The 21368-nt window shown below is 32.2% G+C and overlaps 1 protein-coding gene across 13 annotated transcripts in view; it reads left to right on the plus strand.

Moving 5' to 3' along the window:
- The first annotated feature begins 6980 nt into the window (after nucleotides 1–6980).
- LOC139491171 (mitogen-activated protein kinase kinase kinase 7-like) overlaps nucleotides 6981–21368 on the plus strand; it is a 69360-nt gene continuing 54972 nt past the window's right edge. For 8 of the 13 annotated variants that reach the window (XM_071278594.1, XM_071278595.1, XM_071278599.1 and 5 more), the window contains exons 1-12: nucleotides 6992–7185; nucleotides 8752–8934; nucleotides 9814–9859; nucleotides 10625–10763; nucleotides 13560–13684; nucleotides 14562–14690; nucleotides 15023–15080; nucleotides 15696–15768; nucleotides 16930–16999; nucleotides 17541–17743; nucleotides 18678–18870; nucleotides 20860–20943. In XM_071278594.1, coding sequence (XP_071134695.1) covers nucleotides 7132–7185; nucleotides 8752–8934; nucleotides 9814–9859; nucleotides 10625–10763; nucleotides 13560–13684; nucleotides 14562–14690; nucleotides 15023–15080; nucleotides 15696–15768; nucleotides 16930–16999; nucleotides 17541–17743; nucleotides 18678–18870; nucleotides 20860–20943 — 1357 coding nt within the window. In that variant the 5' untranslated portion in view covers nucleotides 6992–7131. Of the gene's footprint in view, nucleotides 7186–8751; nucleotides 8935–9813; nucleotides 9860–10624; nucleotides 10764–13559; nucleotides 13685–14561; nucleotides 14691–15022; nucleotides 15081–15695; nucleotides 15769–16929; nucleotides 17000–17540; nucleotides 17744–18677; nucleotides 18871–20859; nucleotides 20944–21368 lie in introns of all 13 variants that reach the window. The other 5 variants (XM_071278597.1, XM_071278598.1, XM_071278604.1 and 2 more) reach the window with 2 other exon arrangements.

Below are 21368 nucleotides of genomic sequence, written 5' to 3' on the forward strand. Positions count from 1 at the left end.
TACTTTTATACTTCCTTTTGTTTCATTGTTCGCAGATATTTAAATTATACAAATGCAAAACGAGTAATAATGTATTTCCGGCTCCGCATTATAGTTAGTTTTACTGTTCCAGACCATACGAGTATTTGGACTGTAGGCGTACGGCCCGGACCGTATAAGTATACTCGTGTGGTCCGACCATACGCGTACGGTCCAGCTGACCATACATGTTTAGGTATCATATCATATGGATTAAATCTAAGAAAGAAAAACCAATTACCAAACATTTGTAGTTTTAGTTCTACAAGATGTTATTTTTACATTAGATGGATAAAGGAATAAGCGTACAATTGAAATTAAATGTTTGTTTAATTCTATATCTGATGATTCTATTTATGTACTCTCGCTCAAGTTGACACTTACTACCACAATGTTATTATTTTTTTTTTTACATTTACATGTTTGCAGTTCATGCATGTTTCTTTGCATATGCATTCTTGTTTTAAAGTTCCCAAATATTCTAAAACAATTGTCCCCCTTCATTTTGTTTACATCCGTTAACTTCAATTTCAATGAGCATTACTGCCATGCTAATATAATTACAGGAGATTAACAGATTAAACTAGCGTGACCTTTTTAAAAAGTTAAAATATTAAGTCAGTTTCATTTCAATATCTATTGAACTTTTTGTATTAATTTGAAATATAAGATTTGTTGATCTGTTATTTACATTTGAATCTAATGAACTAACTTCTTAATATTAGCCAGACCGTACGCGTATATAAGATAAAAGTCCCAGTTAATTATACAAAATTATATATTTTTAATATATTGTCGAGGGGGATGATGCATGTGATGACACTGATCCGGTAAGGTTGCAACATGCGGTCACTCATAATGGGAATTGCAGTTAAAAACCCTCCCATTTTAACGAAAATGCCTTTAATATACTCATAATAGCATACTGATATACTTATAGTTACTTTAAAAGTCACCATTATTCATTGTTCTAAAATCCGGGCCCATGGTTTCTTTTTCAAGAATCAACTCTTATTCATTGATGTTAATAAAGTAATCAGGCGTAGATCAGAAGAATATAACGTTACATAATTGCGTCTAAATAATTGTTGCTCTTTGTTTGTTCATCATTGTTCTGTTTGTTTCATCACAAATAAGAAAGGACTCTCCCTTGACACCATTTGCGAGTATATGGTCTTTAGAAAAGATGATAGTCCGTTAGAAGCTAGGGGACGATAAATGGCTTACCCATGTTAAGAGAGAGAGAGATATCTCTTACACGTAAACTGTACACCCTTATAGATTTCGAAAAAAAACAGGCCGCAGTAATGCCGCTACAAGACACTCGCACCCGCAAAGTAGAAAGGGATTAATATAAGTACCAATAAACTGTTTCCGAATCCACTATAAATAATTATGTTTAAACTAAAGGACTCTAACAAATATACTATATTCATTTTGTTTTAATTTTGATCTTTTAAAAAATGAATTGCTTTTGCCTAGTTGGCTTATAAATCACAGCTGTTGCAATTAAGCAACATTGCATCAAGTAGCTAGAGGAATGTGATGGTTATTTGCCTCCATTTTCAAAACAAAACTGAATTCGGTTATTTTTTGCACCGGGTCTAAGTGAATAAACTCATCGTATAGATATCATAAGGAACAATGCTATTGTTGTTCCGCGGTTATCGTTTGTTGATAATGATGTGGTTTATAAGTGTTTCTTATTTTTTTTAATAAATATTAGACCGTTGATCTTCCTGTTTGCATTGTTTTAAACTAGTTATTTAGTTTGGACCCGTTATATAGTTTGTTGTTCGATGTGAGCCAAAGCTCTGTGTTGAAGGCCGTACTTTGACCTATTATGGTTTACTTTTTCCAAATTGTGACATGGATGGAGAGTTGTCTCATTGGCACTCGTACCACATCTTTTTATATCTACTCAATTATTTAATTAATATGTGATTTTATAGCAAATATATGGTAGTATCTAAGCGGCTTTAACAAATGCCTGATCCATACTGTAAAGAAACAGTGATGGCTCATGAGAGGGTTCTGAGAGTTATTACATTATAACACGTCAAGTTCTTTGGAAACCTTCAACGTAACAAAACATATTATTTCATGTCTGATTTTTAATCTAAAACGATCATGTTTGGTTTATATGATCAAATTTTCTATTTCAAACTTTTTTTGTATTCAGTGACGACCGGAAAAACTAATTCTATAATAACCAGAAATGTAAAAAATAAAATAATGTCTGTGCATGTAAACAGGGGAACTTGGACCGAAAAATGAAGTTAAAATAGTGGATATACCGGTATCAGATATCATATATATTATTTATATATGTTGCCCTACAGATATTACCACCATTGTATACTTTTGGCCGCTACACGAATATCTCGTTCTTCTTCCAGGTAAGGAACCGGATTCAATACTGAATGTTCATGGTTCCGCGCGAAAACTTTACGCAGTGTCGGGCAACACAGAAAGCTTTCTTTTGGCTATTTACAAATACATTTAAAACGTTCGCAAAAATATACAATTAAAATTATTTACAACTGGGTTTTCCTACTTCCTTTCAGAGCATGCCTTCAGGGCAGATCTGAATCCCTCAACGGTGTTGGTCGCTGTAACTGTTGTTGGTAGGTTGTTCCAGTCCCTGATTGTCCTCGGAAAGAAAGATTGGCCGTAAGTGTCTGTACTTGTTCTTTCTTGGAAGAAGCGGTTTTTACCTCTGGTCCGGTTATCATTCGGTGTCAAATATTGGTGACGGTCGATATTTATAAAATTATGCTGGATCTTAAATAGCATTCATAATCTATTTGTTTTCCTCCGTTCTTCTAGACTTTCCCATTTCAGATTTTTAACCATATTTGTGACACAGCCAGGTGTTCGGTCTGTGTAGTTGTTATTCACAAATCGTGCAGCTCTTTTCTGGACCTGTTCAATTGCCTTGATTTTATTTTGGGCGGTTGGGTCCCATATTGTGCTTGCGTATTCCACTGCAGGTCTTACCATGGATACATACTCAGCTGCCTTTACAGGTTTTGTACAGCCTTTGAGGTTTCTACGTATAAATCCCAACGTTCTGTTTCCTTTGCCTACTGTATTGTCTATGTGTTTATCCCATGTTAGGTTGTTGCTGATAGTTACTCCAAGATATTTGCTTGCTTCCTCTGTGTCTAGAGTATGACCGTGTAGCTGGTACGATGTTTGTATCACTGGTCTATTTTTTGGGGATATTCTGATGACAAGGCATTTTTTTTGGCATTAAAACTCATCTGCCATTTGTTTTCCCAGTCTTCCAATGCTGTTAAGTCCTTTTGAAGTAGTTCACTGTCAGCTTGGTTGGTGATGGTACGAAAGAGTAGGCTGTCATCCGCGAACAATTTGGTCTCTGATGTAGATGCTGTTTCTGGCATGTCGTTTATGTAGGCCAGGAACAGTAATGGACCAAGGACTGTGCCTTGGGGTACACCAGAGAGTACTGGTACTTGTGAGGAGACAGCACCCTCTAATATCACGCTCTGCTTTCTGTTATGTAGGAAGGAGCGAATCCATTTATTGGTTTTGGGGTTGACGCCATAGTATTCCAGCTTGTGTAGGAGGCGGTGATGTGGTACCTTGTCAAATGCTTTTGCAAAGTCTAGCAGGATGATGTCTACTTGGCCGCTGCTTTTTAATTTTGATGCAATGTCGTTGATGGTTACGATTAGTTGGGATTCGCGTGATCGTCTTTTGCGGAACCCGTGTTATGCATCAGTTAGTATTTTATTTTTGTCAAAGTGGTCCATGATGTTGCTGTGTACAATATGTTCTAAGACCTTACACGTGATTGAATTTAGAGATACTGGTCTGTAGTTAGATGCTAGGTGCCTTTCGTCTTTTTTAAAAAGTGGAACTACATTGGCATCTCTCCAATCTTGCGGGACTTCACCAGTGTTCAATGATGTTTGGTATAGGTCTGTGAGTATCGGAGCAAGTTGTTCTGCTGCTGCTTTCAGTATAAAGGCTGGTATTGAGTCGAGACCAGTAGCTTTATGCGGTTTCAGGTTTTTTAACAATTTGTGGACTCCGTTGGTACTAATTTTTATGTCCTTCATGGTGTAGTATGGACTTTTTCCTTTATCTGGAAAGTTATTTAGGTTTTCTTTGGTAAATACTGACTGGAATTGATCGAGGCGGATCGAGCCACATTTAAAAGGGGGTTCCCAACCCAGGAGAAAGGGGGATTCCAACAATATGTACATATTCAATGCATTGATCGTCAGTAATATCTGGTGGAAAATGATCTACTTTATAATTTATAAGCTGGTTCCAGATCTGCTTATTCTACAGATACATGTCTTATTCATTTGTTAGATCATATTAAAAATGAAACTGCTAAGGGTTTTTATACTGGAATGATAATGTTAGATTTACAAAAAGCCTTTGACACTGTCGACCATCTTATATTGTGCAACAAACTACAAAAAATGTAATAAATGGTTTGAATCATATTTATGTAATAGACAACAAAAAGTTAGTATAAATGGTACTGAATCTGATTTAAGATATATTACATGTGGAGTACCACAAGGGAGTATTTAAGAATCACTTTTATTCCTATATTATAATCTATATGTTAATGACATGTCTATAAGTATTAGTAAAGACTGCAAAATTTTACTATATGCAAATGATAGTACCATACTATACTCTCATAAAAACCCAGAAGTTATATCTGAGAAACTTGGTAAGGAACTTGAATCTTGTAGCAAATGGCTGATTGATAATAAATTATCACTTCATTTGGGGAAAACAGAAACTATTCTGTTTGGGTCAAAACGTAAATTATCTAAAATCCGTAACTTTGATGTTACTTGTAAAAATCACACAATTTCCTCGCAATATTGTGTGAAATATTTAGGCCTTAATATAGATAATTCTCTTTCTGGAGAAATTTTTTTAAATACTATTATTCAAAAGATAAATTCAAGATTGAAGTTCCTATACAGACAGGCAAAATGTTTATTTGAACAATCAAGAAAGACTTTAGTTACAGCTTTAATTCAATGTCATTTTGACTATAGGCCTGTTCTGCATGGTATGCTGGTGTCAGCAAAAAATATAAAGATAAGTTACAAGTATTACAAAACAAATGTGTTAGATTTATAAAAAAAAAAAACCACTGGATATAGTTCAAAAGTTGACCATAATGTATTGAATAGTATTGGTTATGTTAATATTGAAAATCGTGTTAAACAATTGAGATTAAACCATCATACATAATATTTATTACCATCATTGTCCTAATTATATTATTCAAATTTTATACAACGGTGAGAAATTTACATCATCATTTCACACGAAATAGTGCAACAATAATACAATAATAATTTATTAACGTCTCACCATCAATAATACAGTATACACATTTCACATTATAAAAGTAAACCTTTTTAAAATTATTAATGCCATAGGAATATAACTTCTGGGTTCCTCCAGTTAAAGACACATTTTATTTTAATGGCATACAATTAAGATTGGAATATGTTGCCAATTAATGTTAAAAAAAATAAAGAAAATAAAGAAATTCAAAATTAGCGTCAAAGAGCACTTGGCCAAAAGTTATAGTGCGGCGTCATCAGACTCCTTTTTATATTGTTAATCATATTTTTATATAAATTATTTTTATAAGAATTTTTATGTCATATTGATTTCTGTGTTATCTTTTTTGTATGTCGAAACTATAAGCCGTTTCCATGAAGGGACCCCATTGGAAACAAGCTTTAGAGTTTTCATGGCCGTTATCCCTGATAAAATACAGTCAGCAAATTTTTCATACACTTAAGGATACTGCACTCAAAATAATGCCAATATATTTTACCATATATGTGTTAGTATTGTCTTTATGTATCGTATATATTGTGTATTGTAATCATCATCATCATCATCATCATCATCATCATCATCATCATCATCATCATCATCATCATCATCATCATCATCATCATCATCATCATCATCATCATCATCATCATCATCATCATCATCATCATCATCATCATCATCATCATCATCATCATCATCATCATCATCATCATCATCATCATCATCATCATCATCATCATCATCATCATCATCATCATCATCATCATCATCATCATCATCATCATCATCATCATCATCATCATCATCATCATCATCATCATCATCATTTTAATGATTATGATTATTATTATTATTATTATTATTATAGACAATACCATCCAGAAAATTCACTCAGATCAGTACTTCCACAGATGCCTACAATTACAGCTACAAACTACGCACCATCACTGACTGGAACAGCCTGATTCTTGAAACCTTCCAAGCTAGTCTCTGGAAAGCTTCAAGGAGCAACTTCGGAGACTGCAGCTGTAAACAGAAACCACCTGTTTTTATCGAATTTTAATTGCAATTGTAAATACTGAGCACGCAGGTTGACGTTTGCACAGCAGTATCTGCGTTATGGATGTCCACTGCAGATCAATAGTATAGATTTAGATGTAGATGTAGATGCAATGCGTGTCAAATTCTCTTCACTGCACCGTCCAAACGACGTTAACTTTTCAATTAGTTGATTATAATTTAATTCCAATTACATTTGAGAGAGTGTCCAAACTTAAGTTTAAATCGAATTAATGTTAATTAACCGTTGGCAAGGCCGAACTGACACCATGGCCGAAACGTCTATTTTCATGTACGCATATACTAGTAAGTAGTCATTAACTAACAAATATGCATGTGCTGATTTGTGTCACGCCATATCCTTTACGTTTCTTTTATAAAGACTTGTTTCGTTGACGTTTGACAAAATCTTTAATCCTGAAACACCAATATCACTTTAATTAACATGAACATGAACATGCGATTGTCGTATTCACAATCGCGCTTGTTCGGTAACTTCCGGATGATTCCGGAATTATGGTTTAGGTTGATATCGACTGCATAACATGAACACATCAGTGTAACATGATTTGCTCTAATTCCAAAACGAGTCTCCCAAGTTCCTCCACTTTCAGTTCGACCAAAATATGGGCAGGGATTTTTTAAAACCTATTTCATGGAAAAGACGAACGTAGATTTATGAGTATTTAACTTAAAATGGAACCCACTTTTGTGGAGGAGATAGACTTTCGAGAACTACAATTCTACGAGGTTATGCTTCTTGTATATTTGTTTATATATGTTAGTCTGTCAAACCCTGTCCATGTTTTGATTTTCATAATCATATTCTCCATTGTATTATTATAGCTTAGAGTAGACATAAAGTTATGAAAGATACGATTACATTATGTTTGTGCATTGTCAACCACTATGAGTAGTAATCAGGTGGACAAAAACCTTTTAGATTATATGATAATTCTACAGTACAGCTCTAAAAAATTGACAATTCGGCCGCTGCTTCAACTTCCAAATTCAAGATGTGTCCGCCAGTACAGCCAAACTGTCAGTTAGGCCGTAACATGTGTGTTTATTTTTTTTTAAAATGAGTACAAAAAGTTACTGTTTCATTAATCTTTGACATGTATGGTTAAACAGACACATTGCACTCATTTTCGTATCGATTCAAAATACAGCAATGTCATCAATTATCGATACTTTTAGATTTTACAAATTCCATTTATACTGATTTAAATCTGTCACCAAATCTCCTAAGGCAGCAACCATTTGATTTTCTGGGGGGGGGGGGGGGGGGCTACAGATTTTTTTTCTGGACAAACTTTCTTCTTCGCCTGTGGCGAAAAACTAAACAATATATTTTTCTCGCGACAAGTCGAAAACAATTTTTTCTTTCAATTTTAGCATTACATATAGTGGCAGCTAAGGGGGAAACTAAACATTTTTTTTCTCTCAGAATCAAAAACAAATTGTTTTTTTCTCCAAAAACTGGAAACAAACTTTTTTTTCCAAAAAAATCCATAGCCCCCCCCCCCCCCCCCCAGTTGCTGCCTAAGGCAGTATAGATTATTCAATATTTTATTATGTGGGCCGGATCGACTTTGGGCCGGATTAGTTTGGAGACAGAACGACCGGATACCCATTATCTAAAGAAATGAAATTTATAAATTTGTAAACCAATAAATTCAGCTGGTAGTTGCTAAATTTACCACTTGTCATGCTTGAGAAAGAGTTTTTGGCTTTCCTTCATGAATCATTATTATTCTTATCATCTAAAAATTCTTTATATTAAACTCTTTTTATATTTCTGTTAATGTTATGTCATAAATAAATTTGTGTTTCCATGATATTGATTGAATTTACTTGGTTTTGTGTGGTTTATTTTGTTACATTTGATCATGACATATATCATGTATATATATTTGTACATATGTAAATGTATCTTACTTTACTATAGCTTACATGTACATATGAAATATTGACCAAAAAACAAAATTGTTCTTGTGGGAAGATGGATCAAATTTTTAGTCCTCAACTTTTTTTCATTTATGCCAATAAATAACTTACTTTTTAAATTTTTAAATTTGAAAAAAATATTTGTACATGTACAACATATACTTATATATCATTTACACCAGAATGTCTAATCTCAAACAACTGTCCATTGTTTAAAAGTTGCAGTTTAAAAATTTAGTACAAAATCATTGAGTTTGATACATTGTACAATGAAGATGTAATGTTGGAAATATATACTGTATTGTTGTTGATAGATAGAATGACAATCATTTATTTAAAATAATATTGTTTTAATTTTTTTTGCAGGTTGTAGGGAAAGGAGCATTTGGAGTTGTCAGTAGAGCAAAATGGAGATCAAAAGATGTTGCAGTAAAACTAATAGAAACCGAATCCGAGAGGAAAGCTTTTATGACAGAGTTAAAGCAGCTGTCAAGAGTTAATCATCCTAACATAGTCAAACTGTATGGTGCTTGTACTAAACCACCAACAGTAAGTACATTGTATATGGTTTAAATATGATCATGATGATAATGCATGTTTGTGGTACACCTGATCGTGCTGATATTTACAGTCTGCACAGTTAGCCACTAGTCCGATGACCCAGACTGGTAAAATTTCATTCAGACTAGTAAGTTTTTGCAAAACTTTGTTTGGACTAATAAGAAAAATGTCAGAATATTGGTCTTCGAACTAGTAGTTGAAAAAGTTTTTGGTGCAGACTGTATTTAAAAGAAATATTTCCAAGTTGAAACTTTGAAAGAATAAAAAACTTCAAACTAAAAAAGTTAAAAAAGATGTGTTTGGTTGTAGACATAGGTAAGAGATGAAAATCTGAAAATATTTCGCATCAGATATAAAGTCATCTTTTTCACACATATTTTCTGCATGTATTTATTAATAAAGGGAAGCATGTATTATAAAAAATAAGATGCTGTGTGATTACCAATGATACAACTGTCCATCCAAGTCACAATGTATAAAAAAATTAACAATTATAGGTCAAAGTATGGCCTTCAACACAGTCACAGAGCCTTGGCTTAACTGGAACAGCAAACTATAAAAGGCCCCAAATGACTAGTGTAAATCAATTCAAACAGGCAACACCAAATCTCTAATCAATATAAAAGACTAGAAACAAGAAACACCTATGAACCACACCAATAAACAACAACCACTGAACAACAGGCTCCTGACTTAGAACAGGTGTTTAAAAAATACAGTAGGTTTAAACAGGCACCAACCTTCACCCTAACCTTAGACCATGGTGTTACATTACAACATAAACAGACAAAGAAAATATATTAATATATATATATATATATATTAGATATTTTATTATACATGTACAAAGATTGCATGTTATTTTAGGTATGTCTTGTAATGGAGTATGCTGAAGGTGGCTCACTGTATAATGGTAGGTACTATAAACAACAGAGGTGTGTCAATCTTATTGAAGTACAGATGCTGTGTCCACATTTTGCTTACAAGTTTCAGACAATGTACATGTTCTGTCTTACATTCTGTTTTGAAGACATTTCCAGATCCTCTGGTTTTGATGAAATGAAACACTTCTTAAAAATCTCCTGGACAGGCACTTTCAAGATGAGCTGCAAAATGTGTCTTGAGTTATCTTTTCTAAATGAAACAGCTGCTTCTTCAATAGAACAAAAAGAACATTTGATTTATTACATAATTGCTCGAAAAAGGTTATAAGTTTTAAAATGGAAAGTCAATTTCATTGTAAAATAAAAAAAGAAAAATGTCTAAGCTAACAAAAACTTGACGAAACCCAAAAAATAGAATTTAGCCTTGAAAAAACAGTGATAAAATCTGATTCTCCTGAACAGCTAGCGATTCTTGTTCAATCACAACCAATTGCAATGTTCAAAGAAAAATATGATTATTAATAATTGCTGATAATATAAACATGATAAAAATAAGATGTTGTATAATTTCCAATGCGACAATTCTCCACAAGAGTCAAAAGGGATCATAAATATAACCAAATGGTACAAAATGTAGATTTCTATTGTCGCATTGCATAATTTTAAGAAATTTTCTACTCCTCTGAATTTCTGAATTCATTGGAATAATTACAAAATAGTAATTTGTTTTGTTTATGTTAAATATTGTTTCCTTATTCGACCTGCTTTAAAACTAATATACTTGTATATTGTAGTGCTTCATGGTGCTGGTCCACAACCAATTTATAACACTGCCCATGCCATGAGCTGGTTGCTTCAATGTGCCATAGGTGTGGAGTATTTACATGGCATGAAGCCGAAAGCATTGATCCATAGAGATCTGAAACCTCCAAAGTAAGTATAGAAAAAGCGTACCTAAATAAAGAAGTTATATATGATAAAGACAGACCATAAGAAAAAAAGGGCCATAAGAAGACAAAAAAAAGTTGTCTAATGATTTTACAAGTATGTTGGTGTCAAAACCTTATTTATATACTGTGGATACATAATCATTAGCGGGATACACATTTTACTGGTACAATGAACCTCAAATTTGGAAAATCAATGAAATACACATTTATAAATTTGTTAAACTGGGAAAATTAGAAGCCCCCAAAAAATCAATTATTCCCAAATACAAGAAAATTAAACAAGGAAAATAAATTAATTCACAGACTATTCATGTACATCACTGTTCCCTGATAGTTGTTGGAGTATAAAAGCATGTCCCTCAGAGTTAACATCCACAATTGGATTCCATTATTTTCCATCCAATTCTTCTTTCTTTATACTCAAGATAATTTGACATTATTCCTTGTTGCATCTGATTGATGGAAACCTATGAAGTATTTCAAATTACATATACATGCAATATATTCTACTAAATATTATTATTGAACCAGTTAACTATTAGATAAAGTATTCATTTCAAGAGAAGACATCCAATTAGAAATATATCTGAACCTACAGCAAATAACATATTTAAAAATAACACAAAAAGGTTACAACTTAATTTTAATTTCATCAACAATAGTTTATATGATCTGAGAAAAACTTTGATTATCTCCCTTTGAACAGCAAGTTAGAAAGGATGTGTTTTTCTTTTGTTTTATTTTACATTATGCTTTTTCTCAGCTACACCTAGATCAATAAATAATAGATTTGTTAATAATGTTAATTAAGATTATTGTCTTTATTTAAATGCAATTTTTTTTTAATCTGAAATTTCTATTAATGAAAATTTTGTGAGCTTACTCTTCCTCATCTTCTTTTATGTTTAGGGTAGTTGTATAAGAACAATATCAGAATGCATATAATATTACAGCAAATCCATTGAGTGTGAAGCCAAAGGTAATATCTTTGGTTAGCTTGCTTGTTAGCTGAACCGTGAAGTCATTGTTAGGTTAGGTAAATTACCCTACTTTAAGAATAGACTAGTCCAACAGAAAACCAATCGATCTGTCTGTTGGACTATGCTACTTTGAAAGGAGGGTAGTATACCTTACCTTATAAAGACTTCACGGTTCAGCTAACAAGCAAGCTAACCAAAGATATTACCTTTGGCTACACACTCCAGTGCTCTAGCTAGAAATCAAAAGGGGCAGGGTGCCATTGGAGGGCAGGGCACTTTTTATGATAAGAAAAGGCACTGCTCATTTCTTTGTCTACGTTTCTGTGTGTATCACGAGTTAACGAATCTCTTTTTTTTTTTTTTACTGTATATGTTTTTTTTTTTAATAAAGATGCTTTTCAACTATAGTCTTTATTTCATTGTTTGTGTAGTTATGAATGATATTGTACATCTTCATCAACATATTATGTTTTTACAGTTTAACTTCACTCTACCCATTATCAAAGAATATGTGGGTTTTTTTTTTTTTTTTATCTATATAGGAATTACAGCTTTTATTATTTCTTAAGCAATTGAGAGCATTACTAATTTAACAATGTTTAGAACATGGATTGCTAAAAGTATAATTATCAAGTAGAAATTGCAATATATATTTTTTAATATGTCCAAAGACAGTTAATATCTTTAAGGTAACATTATTATGTTATTGTATATTCAATTGGTAATTTATTCCTTTTTTTGATACTAGATAATATTTTTAGAGCACCAATTTGTAATAAGCTAAAACAGGGGAAGTAACTCCAAAATCAATTTCCACCACGTTTGGGTTAATTAAAAACTGTGCTTGTCGCTAACAAGTTGAGATGGAAGGCATTTCTGTAAAGGCATAGTTTTATTCTGATGACTTAAATTCAATTCTAAAGTCATGAAAGTCTTCATTTATATACCCTCTTCCATTGTGACTTGGAGATCGAAAATGCCGACCCAAGCTAAAAGACACTCGCTAACACATTCATCAAAAGTATGACAAAAAGATACATTGTCCTAATTAAATTACCTAGTTATTAACACCTTTGAAGTCTTTATCATTGTAATTGATTGTAATGACATGATTAACCTGGGGGCCCGGCAATCACACAGGTGTCATATATGTAATTAACTTGGAGATCAGAAATCGATGAAACGTAATTTTACCAAAACGGCACAAGATAATTTTGGGAAAAGACGTCAGGGCAGAAGGGCGCGGATGAAGGCACCCAGGGCGCGGCTAAGGGCACCCAGGGCGCGGCTGAGGGCACCCAGGGCGCGGCGCCCTTCTATTTTGGGCTAGCGAGACCACTGCACTCAATGGAATCCGCTGTCAGCAGTCAATCAATAATCATATTACATTCCAATACACATTTGAATTATACCTGTACTGCTATGCCATATTTAAATGTTTTTCATCATTTGCAGATTTAGGTATGAATCTTTGATTGTTTTTGTTAAATTTTTTCCACCACTTTATAGACTGTGACAATTTCCAACTAAACATTTTGTATGGAAAACTGTCTGTTGTTGAAGGCTGTTATTTTTGTCCTTGGGTTCTATTATATTTTATTGTCTTGTTTAGATTCACCTAACATTTCATTTTATGGTAATGGTACTATTTTTGAAAGAATTGAAATTTTGTAGTACCAATCATTAAATATGTATCATAAAAAAAAATCATAATCATTCCTTTTATGTACATTAGGTTAAATTAAAATTGATGACTTCATGGACTTTGTAACTTTATTGACTTTTTAACATATTTTCAGTTTACTTCTAATAATGGGAGGGACAGTTCTGAAAATCTGTGATTTTGGTACAGCTTGTGATATACAGACACACATGACCAATAACAAAGGAAGTGCTGCTTGGATGGCACCAGAAGTATTTGAAGGTAATTAACTACTTAAGAGGGTGGTAAAGGGTTATTTTTCGTGCAACGTGTTTTGCCATTTTTATTTTACGTGCAGCCGTGAAAAAGGTTCGTTATTCACTGTGTTTTGTGAAATCGGTAAAAAGATCTACGTGCAAGACATTTTTAATTGTTCGTTCATCGTGAAATGGCAATTTTTTTTCGCGTTCTTCCGTGCAGATACCCCCCTTTAAGCCCCTCACTTAAGAATCTAGTGTATTCTTGGTACTGTTGAAGGTTATCTACCATCAACCATCAAATGTATTGGGTAATATTTAATTCACCATTAAAGAGTCAAGTGCATTTTGGGTAATATTTAATTCACCATTAAAGAGTCATGTGCATTTTGGGTAATATTTCAACAACATCCTAAACAATGGTCATTTATCTGATTACATATGCTATTTTCATTTTGGTGTATAAACCATCAAATGAAAAACATATTTTGACAGATCCTCGAATGGCAACCTTAAATGAGATCTTGAAGTGTTTCTGGAAATTAATTTTTGATTGTAAAAAAGGTTAAAGTTAAATTTAGTTTAGCCATTTTTATGCAAAATGAGTGATCAGGACTCGCAGAGAAGGACCAAGATATAAAATATGGTATGCTAAAACCACCATTGTTCATTATATAAAGTAAATAAATTGTTTTTCAGATCTACATACCCTCTTTGTACGATTAAAAAGTTTCATGAAAATAAACTAATGATTCTGATTATGACAAAATTTTTGAACCAGGGTGTAATTACCCTCAACAACATCTTTTACTTGTAATTACACTTTAATACAGTATAACTTATCTTGATTAGAAGCACTCAATTGCATGCCATGTTTAAATAATATTCTTTTCTTTTGCCAGGAAATATGTACAGTGAAAAATGTGATGTGTTCAGTTTTGGTATAATTTTATGGGAGGTGATTACTAGACGGAAGCCTTTTGATGAAATAGGAGGACCTGCTTTCAGAATAATGTGGGCTGTTCATAATGGTAAATAGTAATGTTTCACATGTGAGATACAATGGGCTTAAAGTGTTTTAATATGGTTATATCTTCACATATTTATTACTGAATACAAATTGTACCAATCTATTCCTCCTTAATTTCAACTTTGTATTGGGTCAGTATCAAAATATTTTTTTTACTTTAAAAATAAATATGATATTTTAAGAATGGCCTCAGTGATCTTCTTTTTTTATATTGAGAGGTGGTTACCTTATTTTCAAAGTGCCTTCCCTGGGTACAATAACATTATAAAATAAATTTCTGTCATATGTATTGATTATGAATTTTAATTTTGAATTCATTTCTTTGCATTTCAGGTACAAGGCCTCCACTGATAAGTAATTTACCCAAACCTCTAGAACTTCTTATGGTCAGGTATGTATAGATTCTGTAATCAGTCTTATTAAGTTCACACTGTTGTATGCATGTATTTAATTTTAAATTACAAAGTCACATGTACAATTTTTCCTGCAAACACAGAAGTCAAATGGACAATATATGTATACAATTTTAGGTGAGGGCTATTCCAGAAAAAAAAATGTAGGGGGGTGGAAGGCACATTATATTAATAATACATGGGTGATGGGTATCAGAGCAACTTTTCACACTATAATGCATTATAATTCTCAATTACAATTGTCTGGGTGGCGGGTGCTGACAAAAACTGCCTTCCAACCCCCCCCCCCCCCCCCCCCCCATACATTTTTTTCTAGAATAGCCCTGAAGTAATACTATGATTGAATTTATACTCACATTGTACACTCCTATGTATATGAATGCAGCTTGTAATGTTTTACATCATTTGATTTACTTGCCTAAAGGGGAAAAAAATAATGGAAAACTACAATATATCCAAACATAGTTTAATTTGAGTGTTTCAGAACCTTGGCTACCCATGGAGATACTGTATAATGGTAATCATAGTTTACACAGATTCTTTCTAACATTGATCTCTGTAAATATATTTGAATGTTATTCCTTCATTTACAGATGTTGGTCAGGTAACCCAGCAGAAAGACCCTCTATGATTGAAGTGGCAAGGATCATGACACATCTATATCAGGTGAGTGTCAGATATTCTGTTTTGGAGATTTATTTTCTGTTTTCTGTTTAGGTTGAGATGTTCTTGTATACATACAAACATCCTTTAAATGAAAAGTAAGATTTTTACATAAGAAATAGTAGCAGGTTGGATGAGAAATTTTGTCTTTTTCTGAACACAGCATGTTAGAACAAGACTAAATGTTGAAAATTATTGTATAAGTGAGAAATTGTACTGATCATAATTATAGACCTATAATATTGCTATTTCTTAATCTGTGCTGCTTGAAGTATTGACATTATAAAACAATCACTTTTCCATTGTGACATCAACATTCTATGGGAACTTTTGTGATCTCCATTAATGGCGGACAAATAGTGATAAGGTATAATTAGGATGTTATTTCTTATATATATAAAAATTAGAAGATGTGGTGTGATTGCCATTGAGACATCTCTCCACCAGAGACCAAATGATGTAGAAGGTAGGCAACAATAGGTCACCTTACAGCCATTACAGTCTGTTTGCATCAGAATTTAAATAACAAGAAAAATCACAGTACATACATTGAAACATTTCAACACAAAAAGGTATTTACATGATTAAAATGAATCTATTTATATTAAATCATACATGTGTTTACAGCTGATTGCAGTGAGTTTGTAGCTAAAGGTAATATATAGAATAGCAGTGGCGGACGGCATACATCATCACAGCATATGCCATGTATATATAGGGTTGAAAGGGTTAAGAGTAGACTAGTCTGACAGATAACCATTTTATAGCTATCCATCTGTAGGACTAGTCAACTTCAAAAGGAGGGTAGTAATCCTTACCTAATGATGACTTCACTGTTCAGCTAGCAAGCAAGCTAACCAAAGATATTACCTTTAGCTACACACTCATTGCATTCGGCTGTAATTCACATCTTTAATTATTAGAGCCAATTTTCCAGATTTCTATGAAAAATGCATGTTTACTTCAATCCATTAAAATTGGTACCCACACAAGTTAGAAAAATCCTCAGTAGAATGATTAAATGGTCTATTATAAACTAAGCACCATACCATATTTGCTATTAAAATATGCTCTATTAGAAATTTACCAAAACATAGAAACATACTTGTGTGCATCAATAGTGTTGTACATTAAATAAATTATTTCATCTCTTCTTGTTTGCAGTTTTTCCGAGGAGCAGAGGAACCTTTAGTTTACCCTAACAATAGACAATCATGTGAATCACCTGACTTCAGTAGGTATTTTTAGAATTAGTCCATGTAAGAATAATGTTATTTAGAAAACAAATGACAATTCAAAATAAATAGCTACTATACTGAAAATTCTGACACTTTTGTGTACTATTGCAATTTTTTTTAAAAGGTTTTCTGAAGTAAGAGAAAAATCTTATTTTAAAATATGAAGAATGGTCATTGGGCATCTATAAAACATTTCCAAGCAAAAAATAATTAACTGTTCAAACAAAAACTATATGGTAGTATTCAAAATGTGAAAAACCACCAAATCAGTTATCCACTGAAAAACACAATAATTCCTCAACCCACAAACATTATATCCATCTTTATAAATGAATACACAAGTATGTTATTTTTAACTTCAGATAAATATTCAAAATATGGTTAGTCAAAGGAATTTTATATATTTTTTTCATGATTTTATTCTTTAGTGTTTGATGCTTAGGTCGTTCCAACAAAATATACTGAGGAAAATTCAAATTCAATTCAAACTGAGGAAAATTTAACTTCTAATTTAATGTGTTAATGTTTAATTTTTAGCCTTCAATAATTCAGTGCCTGTGACAACATCATACTCCAACACACCTCCCAGTTCTAACACATCAACAACGAGTCAACAGACAGGAGAATCACGCTCTGGTACCCTTATTGGATCAGACACAATCAAGAAGTCAGACGAGTTCAACATACCACCTCCTCTTCCACCCAGGGCAAATCCTCCCATTAACCCACCAGTGTTAGAGGTAAGACTAGGAGGCTACAAATGTAGAAAATAACACATAAAGATCAACTTCATAACCAGTCAGAAATGGGCCTGCAGTCATAAAACTTCACAAAACGTCACACAGTACTCAGAGTTCAAAATGTGTGGTAGAAACACAAAATCATGCATTTTTTATTGGTTAAATTCTAAATACAATGATCAGACTTGAAATTGTATTACCTCAAGGTCTGACATTTTTTAAAACAGAGATGACTTTGAATAAAAGTTCATAATGCACAGCAGGACAAAAATTGTTTTACCAGACATGTCTTTGCTTCATGGGGGTGATGTTTATAGCAGGTTTGGATATATTGGATGAAGGTGTGTTAGTTCAAGTCATAATTCAGTCATTTGCTAATATTGAAAGGTGAAGTTTTGTTATAGAAGTTCTAACTGTTAGTCTGGAGCTAACAAGCACCACTCTTCATCCTCAACTGACATTCTGTCATAAAAAAGTGCTGCCAAATAAAACAAATATACTAAATAGTTCAAATACAGAAGAAGTGCTTTAAAACCCACTAAAAATATATGTTTAATAGTAAAAATATTCAATCATCAATCACTGAACAAAAATAGAAAATCCTGAAAATTACAGATTAAAATTATTTGGTTGCTTTAAGGTGGTACCTAACACTACAGGGAGATAACTCTGTAAAGTCAGCTAAACATTTTAATTACGTTGTGTTGTAAAAGGAATATTAAGCTTCTCAATGATCAAAATTGGTGTTTGACAAATTGCTATATAACCAGTGTATTTTTTCTGACAAAACGGTTGGTTCAAAATTTTGAAATTTTTTATATTTTTGTTAAAGTATTTACTTTGACAAAATTTTATGAAAATTAAACGAGCCAAATTAATTTTAGTGAAAGTGTTCGGTACCACCTTAAGTTATATTTTGTATTACATTTCTCAGGATGAACAAACTAGAGGACAACAGAGTGCCCCACCCTCCCTTGCCGGTAGTCGAGATAGTCTGAACGATGCTGCACGGGCTGGTACCCCAGATCATTTAAAACGTTACTCAGCAGACAGTACTCTGATGAAATGTGATATAAGTAGGGAGATAACCAACAGTAGTAGTGGCAGCAGTGGAAACTCTTACAAAGGTAGGTAACTCTGATCGACAAATTAGCATGAAATTTAATGGCTTGTTTCAGAGAATAAGATATGTAGATCTATAAAGCCACTTCTATGTTCGATAAAAAATTTCTGAAATGTTTTTTAGGCGAAATTAATATACCAGCTAAGAAACTATTAAAATATTGAAGAAGTGAGCGAAAAGATATATGTTAAATTGGCATTTGTACTCTAAATAAGTATGATATATTAGAGACACATATATACTGATATCGTCGATAAATAATTTTCTTGTTTGTTGGTTTGATTTTAATAAGTTTTCAATTTAGTAATTTTTGTAGTTGTCTCTTGTTGAAGCATGAATTACTTTGCATGAAAAGATTTTTAAAGATCGTAGTAAAAAAATCCCATCACTATTTACATTTGTTTTTTTTTGTTTGTTTGATTTAACTTTATATATTCATTGACAAAAAAATAATTAAAAAAAATAATCTTTTGCTATTTACAAAAAATTAGATCATAGGAAAAGATGTAATAAGGATGTCACCTCTCACAGATGTAATTTTGTTCAGTTTTTACTTTAAATTTGATGACAAAAAAATTATAATAAAACATTTTTTTTTTTTGTCTACATACATGACATATGTACAACAAAATTTGAAGTTGTTAACATCCAAACTTATGGACTAGGTAATTTAGGATTTGTCTGAATAAATTATTCATTGGAAACATACATGCAAAATTTGTTTTCAAGAGATTTATTGTGTAAGATATAAGGTATTTTCATCAGAGGATTGTTGCATGAAAATTTTGCTATGAGCAGAGAGAAAATGGAATTAACAGTATTAATTACCGAACGTATTAAACCAATGGCTTAATTAAACAAATTATTTTGAAGCTTAAACTAAAAAAATTTACAAATCTAGACTTTTATTCATACTACAAGAGTTATGATTTCGAAATATGCTGAAAAAGTATTGTATATTAATTATGCTTTTTTATTTTTATCATGGAAGCAATTAGTGAAAATTAATGTTTTCTGAAAGTTACTTTTAGTATTGCGTTTTTATTAGATTTCCCATGATCACAGTTTACTTTAAGATATCTGTTATATTCAACTTTGCATTTGAATTCTCTGATTTCATTTCAGTCTTTATTCTCACTATTTTCATATCAACTTTTTATTTTTTTATTTAATTAAAATCAAAAAGGAGCATACATTTACGATTGTTGATATTAATGTTATAGTTGAGTAGAATGGACATGTACTACTATTCAGATTGTACTAACTATCAGTGTGGTTTTTACATTGACTTTTACCTGATAGCATAAATTAAAGGTAATATTCTGTTTAATATCTTGGGCAAATCGGCAAATATTTTTCTTTTTGGCTCTTCTAATGTCAGAGGCCAATTTTTATATAAATTTGAAATAAGTCTGATAATGCTGATGATTTGGGGCATAATATTGGTTTTTTTTTAAATTAAAATTCATTACTAAGAACAGTAATTTAAAGTATTGTCATTCTTACATATGGTATAGAATCAAATTTGGTCAGGGTCTACATATCTTGTAGGATTGTCCCCCTTGAGGAGTTCTCTCCCTTGTGCCAAAGAACAAAAACTTATTTTATGACATTTACATCAAAGGTTTATATTTGCAATGTCTCAAATATTTCAACATGAGTTATGTCCCTTTGATATGCCTATGTCAAATAGTCTTTAACAATTAAATGTCAACTTTTCCCTTGAGGAGTTCTCTCCCTTGTGTCAAAGAACAAAAACTTATTTTATGAACTGAAGTTAACAGCCAAAATGTTTCTTTGAATTATGCTAATTCACCTGGAATAAATTTGCTCTATGCATATTGAAAACTCATTGATAAACAGAATATTACCTCTTACAACTAAATACTTAATCCAGCTATATCTTTAATCATATATACTGTACTATATATATTTTTGTGATTTTTTTATCTATCGTGTAATCATGGCATTATTAATCCTCTGCTTCTGCTAGGCCATCGTAGGGCGGGATCTCATGGCACCATAATAATGATTACGGGTGGAGTAATACAGACACCAGTGACAACCTCGTCAGCAGGTGAGAAACCACAACACGAATTCTGACCTCGCTTTTCTGTCTCCTTATGTTTTTAGGTAGAAGATCGTTGGAGCTATTGCTTATTCGGGTCCCAGTGGTGGGTTTTATAACAAATGGTTTCAGTAGACAAATAGGACTTTTTTATAACAATTTTAAGATTTTTTTTAATGATTAATACATTTTTTTAAAGTAAAACTTATGTACAGTTTGTCTTATTGGCAATCATATCACATCTTGTTATTTTTACAGTGTGAATTTAAACATTTTGTAGTAGGAATATTTCTTTTTGATACTTTTTTAAATTGATTTTTCAAGTAATGATCCTTTTTCCAAAAAAATTAGAAAGGTATTTTTCCAAACACCTGCCATATTACATTTCATGGCCCAATTTTAATTGTATATAAAAGAATCCCATCTCTTTCAAA

This window comes from Mytilus edulis, chromosome 10, assembly GCF_963676685.1.
Source record: "Mytilus edulis chromosome 10, xbMytEdul2.2, whole genome shotgun sequence".
Classification (NCBI taxonomy): domain Eukaryota; kingdom Metazoa; phylum Mollusca; class Bivalvia; order Mytilida; family Mytilidae; genus Mytilus; species Mytilus edulis.